Here is a 15,962-nt window from a genome sequence, read left to right on the forward strand (position 1 = left end):
ACTTTCTCTGCAAAACCCACACAAAAGCCTTTGCCCAGTGCAATGGATTGTACATAGACAGGTGGGGAGCCACCATTCTGGTGGTCCAAACTGGCATGTCAGAGATGTCATCAGCTCTGTTTGTGATGTCATCTGATAATGAGTGTGTTCAGTCTGAAAATCCATGGGCATGCAAGCAAGTGATGTCATCCTTCACCATGCAGCCAGCAAGTTACTGTAAGTGAACAGCCCATAGAAAAGCACTGGTTACAAAGACTGGCTTCCTAGTTTTTGGAATTCATGGTGGGTTGATAAAGCAATGTAGCCCAATCTTTTGGGTTTTATTTTTTTACAAGCAAAACAGAACTTGGAGCAAGTGTGGTAAAAAGGTACAGAGAATCGCATCCTCTTTGTCTCTTTGAGCAACCAACAAGCTTGGTACCAAATGGTTTTCAGAAACACTGCAGACGATAACATAGTACAGCATAGTCTTCTTGTGTCGGCACTATAGAAAAGCGCCGAAGGAAATATTCCAAAAACTGCCATGTTGTGGCAGGCTGACGCCACATCCCGTTTGCGAAGCACAATGACATCAGCCTGTTGAACAACCTCCCTAACGAAGCAGACAGCTGCCATGCAACATGCAGCTTCCAACAAGTCAGCAGAAAAAACAGAGGATGTCCGCATCACTTGCACTTCAGGTTGGCTCTTTCGAACTTCACTCTTCTCTTCTGCGGGCCCAGCACCAAAGCAGGACAGCTTTCAGAGCACGCTGCTCTAGGACAAACCTGTCTAGTTTTTCCTCTCTCAAACCTGAGCCCTTTTTCAATCCCCAAATCAGGATTAGCTGAAGAACATTTTATTTTTGCCTACCACTTTTCATTGGTGCCTGGATGTTTTTTTTTAAGGCTTGTTTTTAGAAAGCTTTATACGCCTTGAGCCAGCACACTATTATTCACACATATAAACTAAATCCTAAATCTCAGAACTTAAACTTCATCGAATGCCGGTTGCTGCTACACTTCAAATAGCAAATTCCTGAGGAAGCCACCCTGAAGGAGGATAATGACAGAGATTCTCCCAGCTGATAACCGCAGAAAAAATAAGGTAAAAACAAAAAATAATACGACATCAGGGCTAGAGTACACTGCATTGGCAGAGCAAGTTTCGCCAAGCGATATTTACTATTGTCAAGGTAGTTTGTCTAATATTTTCTGCTGTGCTAAATCAGAATTGATAATTAGCGACAAGATTTTTATTGATTCCTACAGTCATTATATAATACAGCCTAGGCAGCAGATGTAAGCAGGTAGTACAGGGGATAGTGTACGAAAGGCTTAAGGCCCAATTGAAAACCGTATTTCCCTCTACTGCATTATGTCTCTGCTTCTGAATGTAGTTTTACTATAATTCCCTGATAATAGAAGGTAAACAAAATCTATAGAAGTTCTTTCTGCCTCTGCCCAGCTTGCTACATAAAATTACAAGCCTGTCAGCTCGGAGAGCAGGGACTGTGTTGCGGATCTGAAGACTCAAATAACTTGCCACATGGGAAAGCACAACAGTAAAAGTCCTAGACTGATCATTTTTAAAGCACAAAGTAAAAATGCCAAAAAAATGAAATGAAAACATTACATTTAGCGTTCCATGCAAGTTATTTCCAGATCATTTTTTTGTCCTTCCTCTTAGCGAACAGCAGGTGCAAAATGTTGGAACAGTGCTGGGCACAGCTTCTCTGTCTCTGCCTTTCTGCTAATGTTCCTCTCCAGGGGGGAGCTGTCAGGGCTGTCTCCGAAACCAAAATGCAAGGACTGAAATATCTTGCGCCTCCCAGGCAGACATTAAAAACTCACTGGAACAGTTCCACAGAAACCAATGTATTTGATTGCCCAAATACTTATGCCTACATCTGCATGCAAATGAAACATGAAATCTCACAAAATTCTATGCCTCTTGTTTTTACATATTAACATGCAGTCAAGATGTTCAGCCGATACAGAATCGTCACAGCCTGACTGAGAACATTAGGGCAGTGCAGCTGTGCTGTGACAGAGCTCTGGTTATCTTATCCTTCACTTCGGCTGGGAGCTCCTGCCACTGCTAAGGGTAAAGCAGCCCAAGGGATTGTTAATGGGATATTGGTTTCAACTGGATTTACAATTACTTGGTTCCCAGTATTAGGCACATTTACCTGCCTCTCTCTTCATCAGAATATGTGAAGATGTAAAAGGCCTTGCTTTGTATTAAACAGGAATTTGACTAAGTATTAAGTAACAGTATTAAATTCTAATAAAATATTTAACAATGCTTATGAGACAATGACCTATTTATCTGAACGACAGTAAAAAATCCAGATTAGTTTAGCAATTGGTTTTGGCTCTCCCACACAGCTCCCTTTTTTAAACTATTTGCATTTAACACCACCCTAAGCCCCCCCGGCCCTCTCTGTCGCCCCATGAAGGACGTCCCCTCCAGTGACTGCTCGTTCCTTACTGTCAATGAACTCGATCACAAACGCGGTGCTGTCGGGAGGGAAGTTGTGCTCCCAGCTGACGTTAGCATAGTTACTGTTAGGTTCGACTGTCAAATTCCAGATGTGCCGTCCAGGAGCAACTACACGGAATAAGTCAAAGGGGAGTAGGGTTAAGGACAACAAAGAAACACAAACAAAAAACACCAACACCCACAGAATTATTCACATACATACGAAAGCCACGTATACTTATTTTTTGTCAAATGTGAAATTTCTGAGCAAGCCTTCGCAGGTGATGTCTTGGTCCTTTTTTTTTTTAATTGGACAGTCTGATCTACCCCGTCTTCAGATGACAGCAGTTTCAGTTAAAAACTAGACTGGCAAGAGCAAAGGTTTTTGTAACACAAACAAGACTTTCAATCAGGGATGTGAATATATTAATATTATCTACTCTGCCATCAAAGTGGTCTTTTTATTCACTTCTGAGGCAAAGGCACCGGAGAAAATGCCAACTGGTTATTGTCTTGAATGTAAAATAGCTTCATTTTCTAACCACTTCATCCAATTTAGGGTTGCTGGAGCCTGTCCTGGCAACCAAGGGGCACAATGCTGGAATAGTTATTAAATACCAGTATGATGATAATAAAAGGAGAAGTCAAAAGCAGGCCAACTAGACCCACCATTACGTTCAGTCAGAGCACACTGACCGCTAAACTTGCAGGGATATATTTTATGGTTTTTGGGGGGTCCAACTAAATGATGTCTGAGACCCCTGGCTGAAAACACTTGCTTCATAGTCCATTAAGTAAAAAGTATGGAAAGCAAGTATAAGGTTGTCAGTCAGGACATAATTGAGGAACCATGTGAAAAAAAACTGCCGTTAAGTGCATACGCTTCACAGCTGCAACACCAGAGAGATGATTTTGGACTGTGCCTCACTGAGGTTCTTGAGGGAGCCCATTTTAACAAGTCCAGACGGAAGAGTGAGAAAACTCCCTGCTGAGAGGAGAGGTGTGATATACCCAACACTGGCCGATCCGGCACTGGCCTGGTGGCGGCTACTGTGGAAACGACAGTAGTGGGTGCCGCAGTGGGAGCGGTCACGGTGGTAGTTTCTGGGGTAGCAGATATTGAGGTGGTAGGAGTAGCAGCAGTGGGGGTAGGAACCAAGTCCGCAGGGGACGGAGTCGGGGTTACAACTACAGCAGGAGGGAGAGAAATAATATTAACAGGAAGAACAAAAAACAACCACAACAAGGACGTTTCTGACTGAATCCCAAACCTTTTTCCGAACACTATTCCCGAAACCTTCTTCTCCTGAAAAATATTATCCTGGCTTCAACGTGAGACGTTTAAAAAAAAAACAATAATATTGGACATAATGGAAGAAAATAAGGTTAGTGCCGCTTTGAAGAAGAAGGCTTTTGGAATATTTGCATCTCTGAAAAAATAAAACCGCTGCTTGGAGCTGAAGTTGGGCATTCCTGAAATCTGACAACAGAAACGCAGATGGAGTGCGAGTGCGTCAGTGAAGGGGGGGAGGCTGCAATCTTCAATCAGTCTAACAGAGAAGCTCTGCATGGCCAGTAATGCAGTGTCGCCCCCAAGTGGCCAGTTGTATGCATCAATGTTCCATTTAGTGACTGGTGAGCATGCAATATTGTTTTTGGTTTAACTATAAGTCTTATGAGAAGTGAAGGTAAGACATGCCATCATTTCTGTTATTATACTGTACGTTAATTATGTTCACTGCAGTTGTACACTTTTTATTCTAACAGGCAGGGTAATAAACCATTTTACTGACATGCATACTATAATTGTCCTTAATTGTAATGGTATGTTAGAGGAAAATGCTCTGGTGGTATCTTGCATAACGTTTCATTACAATGTAGAAAAAGAAAATGAACAGCACAGCAAGGAAGCTTACAGTTCCAGGTTATCCTGGAACTGGGTACCATGCTTATAGATTTCCCCAACCATGCAGTAGATTGACAAGACGCTTCTTACACACAGCGCCACTGGCATTCATGCTGTTATTGCCAAGAATCAAGCAAGAAACATCAGGTGAGCAAGCCCCCTCCCACAGCACTGAGAGGGCCATGGCCAAGCACGATCTCCAGACCCAAGGAAGGCACAACAAGCTCAGGACAGTTAACACTAACAATCAAACCCAGTGCCACGCCAAACAGCATCCATGTGCCTCAGTGAGCCCTCTCCTTCAGGCCTGGAATAACTCGCAACTGACTGGCATTTCATGGTCTGAACTAGTAGTGTTGTCTGTAAACACAGCCTTATAAATATTCACTTTACTACCAGAAGTACCATGCTGGGAAGATGGCAATAAGAAGATTTAAAAACCGAAGGAGCAGACAAGCATGCAATCCTACTGTACATCTTTTAAACACAGACATAAGAAAACTACTGTACTGCCAAAACTGCTTTAATCTGGGATTTTTTGCAAGCGTATTAAAAAGTCACAAGCCACTCTTTAATATCGCACTGCCAAAAGCACAGTGCTTAAGTAATTCCTACTGCAGATACTTTACCTGATTTTGTAACAGATTGGGAATAAACAGTTTTCCTGTGAGGGAGGAGGAAGGTCAATCACTTTGAAATACAGTACCATACAGATTGAGGGAGGCCATTGCTGCTCAAAGACTACCACAGTCCAGCAGCTGTGAAAGGTCACCTTTGAATCATCTGTTTCTTATGGCACAAAATAAACTGACACCTAATTGGAACCTACTGTATTTGCTTAATAGAGCAATTTAGAGATTCTTCAGGATTAAAACAGACTCCTGACTACCTACCAGGACCAAAGGTTTTCTACGTCACTTCTGAGCTAATTGAACATACTGTATTAGTATATAACCGATTCATTTAGAAGTATGCATCCCTCAGAAATTACCTGAAACTGAGGCTTAAGAATGACGCCCAGATCCTGATGGAATGTTGTGGTCACTCCAAATGTACACAGCAGTGTATATAACGGTCTGATAATGATTATACTGTATACAGAATTGTCTGATTTCTGCATTAACCCTCAACACATCTGCCAATACCTCATTACACTAAAACAAATGTAAAGCTACACTTCAGTTTTTACAACAGAGATTCTTGTTTCATTGCCTTTTAGACAATACTGGCTTGCTGGCTCCACACCCTGTTTTGATAAATGATGTTGCTTCACCCAATGAAAGATCTTCACCTTACACCTTTTGTCAACTGTTTATTACAGGCAGATCATGCATCACCTCTCAAACGCACTACAGGATGTGGGGATTTTCTCCCCTCTCAGTTGAAATATCAATAGAATTGTGTGTGTAGATGCGCTGGTGAGGAGTGCATAGCCATGTGCAAGTGCATGCTGGGAAGTGCCAACAAAACAGTAAAGTGGGGATATGAGGGAGACCTCAGGGACAGAAAGTTAAAAAAACAGATAGTAAAAGGTAGATCAATCTAACCTGGAGAGTTTGGGGTTATTCACACCTTACTAATCTTATACATGACACAACAATGGATTTCTTGCTAAACTGTGCAACACTAAAACTGAAATACTTACAGCAAGTATTTACATGCTGTGTGAATAATGTCACATTAATTTTACTCTTCTAAAAAAGACCATTTGTATGACCAACAGTAAGTTTAAAACAGAATATAACATAAGATCACTTTATAAGCCATATACAATTTCTTGCATTAGGAATTTGTCTTTTCGCATACACCAGATTCTTCTCCATGAGACACAGACAGGGAGAGAAGAAGCTTGGGGACAGAGCACAGGGTCAGCTACTGTACAGCGCCCCTGGAAGGGCCTTGCTCAGGGGCCCAATGGAGTAGGATTCCTCTGCTGGCCATGGGATTTGAACCGGCAACCTTCAGGCCACAGGTACAGATCCTTAGCCACAGTGCCAACACTTCGCCCCACGGTGAAATATTTTAGTTCATCAACCTGTGTTCACATTGAGAATTAAAACCATTTTAGAAAATTGTATTTTTATGTTTTGGGGACTCCAATAAGAATCAGTAGTCCATTAGTTAAATTTGCATCTCCAGTCACTATGAATAGAAAGCTATACACAGTTGCTACAAAGTGGGAATCTGCAAAATTGTCAAACAAGAAACATTTGAAATCAAGCTGATTCAGCAAAATGTGCTTTTCTTTCATTTAGAATTCCTCGTCCATGATCAGCACTTTCACAACACTTCAAGAGAAATTAAATAAAGCTCATCCAAGGGTAAGAAGAGGTGCTGTCCCTGAGGCCACAGACAGACAGACATAAAAGCATCAGAGATGCACAAAGACACACAAATAGGCAGTGCAGTTCTGTTAGTGGACCTGCCTTGTACACAGCCTCCTCAAGCACTGAGAGATCCCCAACAGGAGAACAATGATTAATTCATAGACAGACAGACTTATTTTGAGATCGACAAAAACAAGCTAACAGAATTAGCAAAAACATAACTGTACCCTCTTATATGTGGCAGCAAATTAATTTTGATCATTTAACTGGGCTGTGTCAATGAATGTTGCGACACACCACAGTATATTTTTTCCTGCTCTTCAACAAAAAGCCATGAATGTTTAGGTGCAGTGTTGAGGTCATTCACTACGCTTTGTGTTCAGCTCCAATATGTTTTTTTCAGCTTGCAATACAGACCCTATGAGTCTGATATGTTAGACCATCACTTAGCTTTCACTTGTCCAAACGAATGACTGGGTATCACTGAGATAACGACTGTTTAAGAAACCAGGCTCACTGGTCTAAATACAATTAAACTGTTGGTCAAACTGTGATTTTAGGGCGCTCTGCCCTGCACGTGCTAGATACTCAGAAGCCTTTCATTAGCATGTGTGTGTTTCACTGCACCTTATTGGAGAGTGTCCTAGAGAACAGTGGAGGCAGCTACACAGGCCAGGAACTTTCACCAACATCACTGCACTGATAGAGGAGATAGACAGACAGACAGATAGACTGCCAATTTCCCCATTACCTATGCCGGCCTGAACAGTACCTGTGATGGCAAAGTCTTCTGTCAACAGCACAGGGGAGTTAAGAGAGGAAGACGACAGGAGAGAAAGAAGATGAGAAAAAAAGACAGACAAAGTCTAGTAGAGCTGAGAGAGACAGATATGGAGGAAGAAAGAAAGAGAGTTAAACACAAATAGAAAGCTTTTCAGTTTGTCAAGGAAACACAACAACAAGAGAATCTTTTCCCACTGACAAGACAGCTCACACAAAGGTGCAGAGCCCACTGCATGCTGTTTAGGGACACAGTTCTCCTGTTAGCCAATAGTGTGTTTGAGTGCTTTCACTTGTATCTGACAATAGTTTGGATCTCTTCTTCTGAATCTCATTTAGAGTCTGTGTAGCTACTGTACCACAAAAGCTGCCCTGATTACAGAAACATTAACAAAATCAAAGACTTTTGAATGGATACTCCTTTCAGAAATGAAGCAATCCAGGTCTGGGAGCTTGTTTTTGTCTTGTTTCAGATCCTTGCTATTAAATCTTTCTCAATGTCTCCAACTATTTCAACGGGTGTTAACAGATAAACAGAAATTAGATGAAACTCAATGCTGAAGAGCATTAGAGTGAAGTTTGCATTCACAGCCTAGCAGAATATCTCCATACTCAATTGCTGTAAGTGGCAAAGGTTTTTTTGCATTCCCCACTCACCTACAGTATGTCATCTCTACAACTTTAAACTAGATCTACAGTATGGTTACACTGATATTCTCAGTGGTTACTGTAGGACCTTATAAATCCCCTAGTGTGCCATATACAGCAGGTACCAGAAAAACCTAGAGTACACTGATCAAAACGGTTTAATTTCATACAGTACAAGAAGCTATTGTAACACTTGATTCTTCCCAGCATTATTTACAGAGAAAGCAAGTCTAAACACTGATTCACAGCTAAAAGTGAGGACACTGGCCCCCGGGATCAAACCTGAATTACAACTCCTGTAAGTGCCATGGAGGGTTGTACATCAGCAAACGCACCAGGTGTGACACTGGAAAACAAAGGTGTATTTCCTGCCTTTGGCAAAATTCTCAAGCACAGAAACGTCTCGCTGGATAGGAAAGGTACATCATATTTAAGCTCAGGCGAGCTCCACCCTGAAGCCCCCTAATCTGCACTGGGGCTGGACAGCTCTTACCCTCGTTAGCAGAATGAGGAGACTCCTCGATGTACACCTCCCCTGCTCCGGCCTGCGTCCTGGCATTAAGTTGGAACTTGTAGCGTGTATAGCGGTCTGGGCGGCGCATTGAGAAGCTGGTGACATTGGGGGAGAAGTTCTCTGTGACCATTCGCCCCATACGTGTCCCGTTCACTGGGGAAATAACAGTACACTGTCAGTGGAGAATGTCGCCCTGAACACAAGTCACCACTGATGCATACAGCCACATGTTCCTGAGGTGTGCCATCAAAGGGCTTGCTTCTGCTCTATAAGGCACAATGCACTGCATATAAGTATTCTGTACTTTTTTTAATTATACTTTAATAATACACATATACAGTCTTTTTAATACACACTTTAACCATTTTTTTCCTATTTTAATTTCAAATTCCACCTCAACATACGGGAAAGACTGTTCTACAAAATGTACAATGGTCCTGTTTAACAGCCAGTAAATGATTCCATAAGTAGTTCAAGTAGGGAGCTGCATCAGCATGCGTAGGCTGCAAAGGAACAAGTAAAGGTTTATTCCAGGCTTAAGAGAAGAAACAATATTTCAGCTGTGGAGCCTTCTTTGACCCAAAGAAGGCTCCACAGCCAAAGTGTTGAGTTTCTTTTCTTCTCCTTTCAGCATGGAATAAACCTTTACTTGTAGCTTTATAATTCCATTATTTGTGCAATCTACTTAGACTATAAATTCCCAATATCAAGGCACTTAAACACTGCAAGAAAGAATTCAACCAGGTAGCCTTTGCACAGTTTTGCTTGATCCGAGTATTTGAAGTAGTTCCAAATATTGTGAAGGATGAATACTCTTTGGCTAACCAACTGGATCACACACACACATGCTCAGCTGAAGCCCAGAAGAAGGTGAATGTCTACCAGCCTCATGTTCCGAATTCTTTAACTCACAATGCAAACGGTGTGTAGCTGCACCCTCACCTGTCTGGTACTTGAGTGTGTATCCCGTCAGGATGCCATTGGGCTCTGCAGGCTTATCCCAGTCCAGGTAGATGGTGTCCATGTGCCGTTGCTGAATACGGAAGTACTTGGGAGCAGATGGCACTTAAAAAAATATATATACAAGAGCCACATTAATCAGTGAAATAAAGTGTGGAGTCAATTGTACAGATAATATCAAGATGCTCTTTTTTAACAATGGCTGAAATCCTCAGTCTTTGCATGAGATTAAAAAAAATCCCAAAACATGTCTTCATCAGTAATGGAAACAATGATTTTTGGCCTTTGTTCAGATGAGCTGCATTTTTTGCACACAATGACAACAATTTCATTCTGTCTGCTTTTAATACAGGAGCATCTAGGCCTGCTCCTGGAGGGCCAGGCTCAGCTATATTAGATCAATTGTCCTATTTCACTTTAAGACAATTAAGTTTTAAAAAGACCTAGAAACCCTGCAGACAACAACCCTGCAGGACCAGGGCTGGACACCCCAGGCAATGTTGTAACAGTCTCTAGGACTATTTCAGGGTTAATTGTTTTCTCTGGTCACTTGGGTCCAGGCCTGTCCAGGCTTCCTACCTCCCTCCTTGGTCTGGAAGTCCACAACGTTGCTCTGCGGACCCTCGTAGCGGTTGTTGGCCATCACCACATACGCCTTGTAGTTGCTGTAGGGAATGAGATTTGGCAACCACCCGGAAGGCCGACTCATAGTGCCTTGGAAGGACCTGGTCTTCTTCTCCCGGTTAACAGTAAGCCACTTCAGCACGCTGCTCTCTCGCCAGTAATACACCTGCGCCAGGCCAAGAACAACCAAAGCCAGAGCACAAAGGACATTAGACAGCTTCACACAAGGATCCAGCATCCCCTACACCAAAGACTCCCAAATGGAATCTACAGTACACTCCAGATCTATTCCCATCCCAAATAAAACAGGAACAAATCATCATATAGTAGAGTCAAGTAAGGATTGGATAAGTTTTTTTTTTTAAATGAGACATTATGCCAGAGTGAGACTCTATTATGTTATATTGCAATCACATCAGCACTGCACAAAGTCCTACTTATCATGAATAATGCATTGAAAATGAAATTCCAGAAAGCACAAGGGTCTCATTTATTTGGATACCCCTAAGTACCCAAATCCAATATCGAAACGAACAGAGGAATGGTTAACTACAGGGGTGTGGATAAATGTGTCCCTTGTGTTTTTCTGGAATTCAACCGATCATTTAAAATATGACATATATGACTATGCTCTACATTAATGCTATTGTGATTACAGTATACTGTAACTCACTGATTTTTTTTTTAAATGAGACTGAATTATCCATAACTCATTCTACCATGTGTTTATCGATACTGCTTCATCAGAGGTATGTATACATTTCTGAATAAATGGCACTGCATTAGGAACATAACAGCTAGCTTCAAACCTATGGGCCCTTAGCTACAGTATTTAATCAAAGGAACTCCAGACAACTTAAACCCATTACTTGATGGCAGGTAAGGATTTGTTTTTATTTTGTGTTATGTGACTAGCATGATCCAAGGCATTGTCTATGATCCAAATCTGTTACAGGTTTTTATTAACACTGGGTCTAAAAATGTTATGGAAAAAGCAGGTACTGCTGCTGACCAGATTGGATAATAGAAACAAAAGCATGACAAAATATTTGAACAGAACAGCTCCAAAAAGAAGAATGGGAGAATTGGCAAACCTTGTATTCCTTCATCTCTCCTTGTACAGTGCTCGGCGGCACAGAATTCCACATCAAATGCACCCTCATGCTCTCGATCTTTGAGACACGCAGGTTAGTGGGGGCTGCAAGTGGACCTGGTGAAGCCCGAAAAGACAAACACATTGATTACAGTCTGAGCGTCACAGGCAAGCCCTGCCTCTCAGGAATTGAGATCATCATCAGGCTGGAAGCTACGTGCTACACTAGTCTCTGATAAAACATCCCATAGCAGCGCTGGGACCACCACAGCTGCGGTCTAGAAGCACTTATGAAGTGTAGAGTTTATGAAGACTTGCTTGGATATGTATAGGTTTTAAATCAAGCATTTAATTTTGCTCATTCAAGTCAAGGGCACTTTATCATAAGTCTTGAAGTTTGAAATCGGGGTGTTCACCTTTTCACTCCAAAGGATGTCTTTTAAATATTTTAAATAGTGCATTTGGAGATTACCTGTCTCCAGATAACTACTAAAATATGACTGCTGTAGATTATCTGCACCACAATTATACTATATACTGATACAGGTTGATTATTTTAGTCTAAAATTAATGCCAAGATTTGGCTTTCGTTGGCTGATGATTCTCAAATGTCACTCCAAAGATGAAGTCACAAGGTAATATTTAGCACTCCTGAAAGTGCCTTATAACATACAGTTCAGTTTGACATATGCACAAGTGCAATGAAATGCTTATTTGCATGTATGCTCTGATACAAGACACTTAGAAATGACCAAAACAAACATAGAACAGCAGCAGCAACCACAACAAGTTACATAAAATACAACTTTAAAAATCAGAGAAGCAGGAAGAGAAGAGGGGAAAACAAACCGAGTAGTAATGTAGATGAGTTTAGTCAGTGGTAGGGTTAGGGTTTAGTCAGTATTGTACCCAGTATTGTATACATTCACCTTCATTTTAATACTGTGATGTAGGGCTGGGCGATATGGCTTAAAATTTATATCACATTATTTTAATTTTGGACGATAATGATATATAATTTTTTCTCAGAATTTCGACAGAACATGTTTTAAAAAGAGTACAAGAATTGTATGTTTTTATTGCCTGGAGTTAACTACTAGGATATTATCAACTGTTGGTTAGCTACTGTGTTGTTCCTTCAGTATTTTTGAAATTTCACATTGAACTGAAGTAGAAGTCGAACATTTTAAAAACATTTTTTAATTTGCAGAACTGAAACAATACAATAAACTTATAAACATTAATTAAATAAGTAAATATGTAATACTTCAAATAAAATTCTTATAAACTTGTAGGGGAGAGGTTATGTAATACTTCTGAAAAGAAAAGAAAATTACAAAAATAAGTTAATAAATATTCAAGCATTAAAGTAATAACTCCTCACGTATTCAAACAGCTGCTTGGTGTAAAAATTTGAAAAAGCAGATGGCACATACTAAATTGTACATCAGGTTACAGATTAAGTGCCAGAAAGACCAGCTTGTCAACAGTGTCTGGCTTGAGTGTAGATCTGTGACGAGTCACAATGATACTACCAGGGCTGAATGCCCTCTCAGAAGGTGCACTGGGGGCAGGTATGCAGAGGTACAGTATTTCTTGGCCAATTTGGACACTCTTGGAAAATTGGCTTCATGCAGCCTTCAGCACTCCAGTGGACCTGTCTCACAGACCACCTCGGGTGTCTGCAGGTAGCTCCTCAGCTCCATTTCAACTGTATCTCTGTCACAAGAGGCAGATGGCCCTGACCCTGGGACATTTCGTTTTGAGAAGAATCTGCTCAGACTCTTCTTTCCTTTCTTTTCCAGTACTACCTCTGGTTCAGCTGCAGCAGTGTCTCCCACGGCAGCTGGTGGGGTAGACACTTTTTCAACAATTTCGTCGCTTGTTCCCATCTCGCCAATGCTGCCTTTCTCCATTTCTCCACTTATTTTTTTACAGACAGGCACAATGAACACGTGCGTTTGTTTTCACGGAAAAGTGACGAGGATGCACGTGTGTTTTTATTGGCTGCAATGACCTCATATGCGTCATAAACCGGATGTCTGAACCGCCAAAGATCAGTCATTCTGAACCTATCAGATTTCCAAATATCAGCAAGATTAACACTTTCAGCATTATATAATGGAGCTAAAATACGGCAGAATTTTAAACTTTGACAACTTTGAACAGAGGCGGGGACAAAGGACAGGAAGTAAAAACGTTTTGCAACAATGCTGGCGGCACAATCTACAGTATGTAAACATACTGTAAAAATCCTTTCTCTATCGGTATAAATGGTATAGCCAAATCCATATCATGGCACATATTTCTACCGGTATGCGGTCTATATCAGTTATACCGCCCACCCCTACTCTGATGTACTGTACGCATATTGAAACTCTGTATTCATATACAGTAGTATGAATAAACTATATACAGCACATAAGCAAAACTGGAAACATTTATAGTGAAATGCCTTTCACTAATGAACAGTTTTTATTTTGTGTGCTGTGACTGCACTAAGGAAAATAATCAAATGTATAAAAAAAATAATTATTATAAGGAGTGTGTAGACCATATTTCTGTGTACCACGGCCTTATCGCCTGCGTCTGAATTCATCCTGATTCATTACAAGCCAACGTGGTGCTATGTGGTGTACTTTGCAAGATTCCATCCCTACCCATATTTAATTTAATGGGAGTGTGTCCTGGTTCTGAGCAGGTTTCACTGGGCTCCGATACTTACGGTCCTCTCCAGAATACCCCGTGATCACCGGAGACTCGGGGCCGGGGCCGAAGTCGTTGACGGCCTGGATCTTGATGTCGTAGGGCGTGTAGGTGTCCGTGTCGTAGATGACGTGCTTCAGCCACTTGGTGGTGATGTTCTTCCACTCCTCACGTGAGCCCTGGCGCCGCCACCACACCACATAGCGCAGGTTCGGCCCATTCCTTTGTGTGTCCAGCAGCGCCTGGGGAGCACAACGGCGCAAAACACAGGGCGTCAACAACCACACTCCCACTCATGGAAATGCAGTACTCAGAGGTGAAGTTTAAAGGAGCTCGTGATGGGAAAAAGAAACATGTCTGAAACACGGAACACTGAACACGAGTACTGAAATGTGCTCCTCACACGACAGTCTCTCGCGGACCCTCTCCCCTACCTCCCATGTGATCTCCATGTTGGTTTTCTTGGTACCGGCTCCACGTAACTGTCCTGGGATGGCATCAGGGGCTGAAACAAAACGAGAATCACCTGGGTAGATCAGCAGCTTACCTGCCCACCCCTTGCCTCTTTTGCACTTGGTGATACTAAGATACTAAATTTAGCCTTTTAAATATTAAACTTTATTTACAGCCAAGAAAAATAAATTGTTCTCTGATGTGTACATACAAGGTAATGAAAGTGCTTCCAACATGAGATTTGTTCCTTAAAGTCAGATAAGGTATACATAATTAAGTTATAGCTTCAGTTTGATTTTCATGTCAATATACAGTATAAGCAATGTACTCTAACAAATACAACATCAGACAACTGGCAAAAAGGAGGTCTACACAGTAAACTGCTATGTGGTGGACGTCTGCAATGACCAGATAGAGCTTCGTCACCAGGGAAGCTGCAGGAAGATTTAATCAAGCGCTCCTACTGGGATGTGCGGCCACAAGGGAAGGGCAGAACAGGCTGGCTCACTCACGCGCCCCGCTGGTCTGGTACCGCTGGGACGGCCGGCTGGGACGGCTGGCTCCAATGGCATTGATGGCGATGACCCGGAACTGGTAGTTGATGAAAGGGGACAGCTGCAGAAGGACGGAGTTGAGGTTCCCTGGGTAAATGGAGAGGTTCTTCCACTTGTTGGGCTCCCAGCGATCCTCCTCAAACTGCACCAGGAAATCTGGGAGGCAGCAGGGAATAAAACCACAACCTCTGACCTCACGCACATGTGGTTGATCCTGTGTACTTGGAAAATATATTAATGTGCACTGGGTTTAGGGAAGGGGGTAGGGTTAAAGTCTTAATATTCTTGAACAGTTGTGACAAAACTACATATGGGAACATCCCTGTGGATCAAATTGCTGGAAAAGCTAAAAGCCTTTAACCGGAAACTTCTAATAAGTTGCCCTCCTGATCACTTGCTGTTAAATGTGCAAGTACACAAACCATGACAGTGACATTTATTTGGGAAAGAGAGAAGAGAAGAAGACAGAGGTACTGGATTGTGGATTAAAGGAAACATCCCATACTTGTGATGGGGCTATGGTTGTCATCCCCAGGTATCCAGGTGAGCCGGACGCTGCGCTCCGAGGGATCCGACAACTCTAGGTCCGTGGGAGGATCCGGCCGGTCTGCGGAAGCACAGGAAAGTGCGTTAGCTGAAACTCCCATCACCTCATCAGAGCTTCTATTAATTTATCTTGAAGCCCACAAAATCATCATCATTAAATGAAAATTAAATTACCAATAAAACAGGGGAAGTAGCAGTTTTGGCATTAGTGTCACAGGTGATGCTCTCCCTGCCCCTGCTGGGATTTGATCCCAGGTAGACCAGAGCTCCGAGTGAGCGCAGCTCCACTCCATGGACAGCAGATAACTCCTCTACTTAAGAAGACCGCTCCTCCGCTAGTCTTATACTGGCTAGACTTCAGAGGGGGTGACGTCACTTCTGTCCCTGG

At 42.1% G+C, this 15,962-nt stretch overlaps 1 protein-coding gene across 29 annotated transcripts in view; it reads right to left on the reverse strand.

Moving 5' to 3' along the window:
- The window catches only part of nfasca (neurofascin homolog (chicken) a), an 83,345-nt gene that overhangs the window by 13,226 nt on the left and 54,157 nt on the right, over positions 1-15,962 (reverse strand). For 21 of the 29 annotated variants that reach the window (XM_015342665.2, XM_015342666.2, XM_015342684.2 and 18 more), the window contains 11 exons: positions 15,534-15,635; positions 14,987-15,184; positions 14,456-14,526; positions 14,041-14,263; positions 11,317-11,432; positions 10,178-10,388; positions 9,581-9,703; positions 8,618-8,791; positions 7,448-7,486; positions 3,475-3,651; positions 2,473-2,592 (listed from right to left, as the gene is read on the reverse strand). In XM_015342665.2, the coding sequence (XP_015198151.2) occupies positions 2,473-2,592; positions 3,475-3,651; positions 7,448-7,486; positions 8,618-8,791; positions 9,581-9,703; positions 10,178-10,388; positions 11,317-11,432; positions 14,041-14,263; positions 14,456-14,526; positions 14,987-15,184; positions 15,534-15,635 (1,554 nt within the window). The remainder of the gene's footprint in view (positions 1-2,472; positions 2,593-3,474; positions 3,652-7,447; positions 7,487-8,617; positions 8,792-9,580; positions 9,704-10,177; positions 10,389-11,316; positions 11,433-14,040; positions 14,264-14,455; positions 14,527-14,986; positions 15,185-15,533; positions 15,636-15,962) is intronic. The other 8 variants (XM_069190366.1, XM_015342688.2, XM_015342687.2 and 5 more) reach the window with 3 other exon arrangements.

This window comes from Lepisosteus oculatus, chromosome 5, assembly GCF_040954835.1.
Source record: "Lepisosteus oculatus isolate fLepOcu1 chromosome 5, fLepOcu1.hap2, whole genome shotgun sequence".
NCBI lineage: Eukaryota > Metazoa > Chordata > Actinopteri > Semionotiformes > Lepisosteidae > Lepisosteus > Lepisosteus oculatus.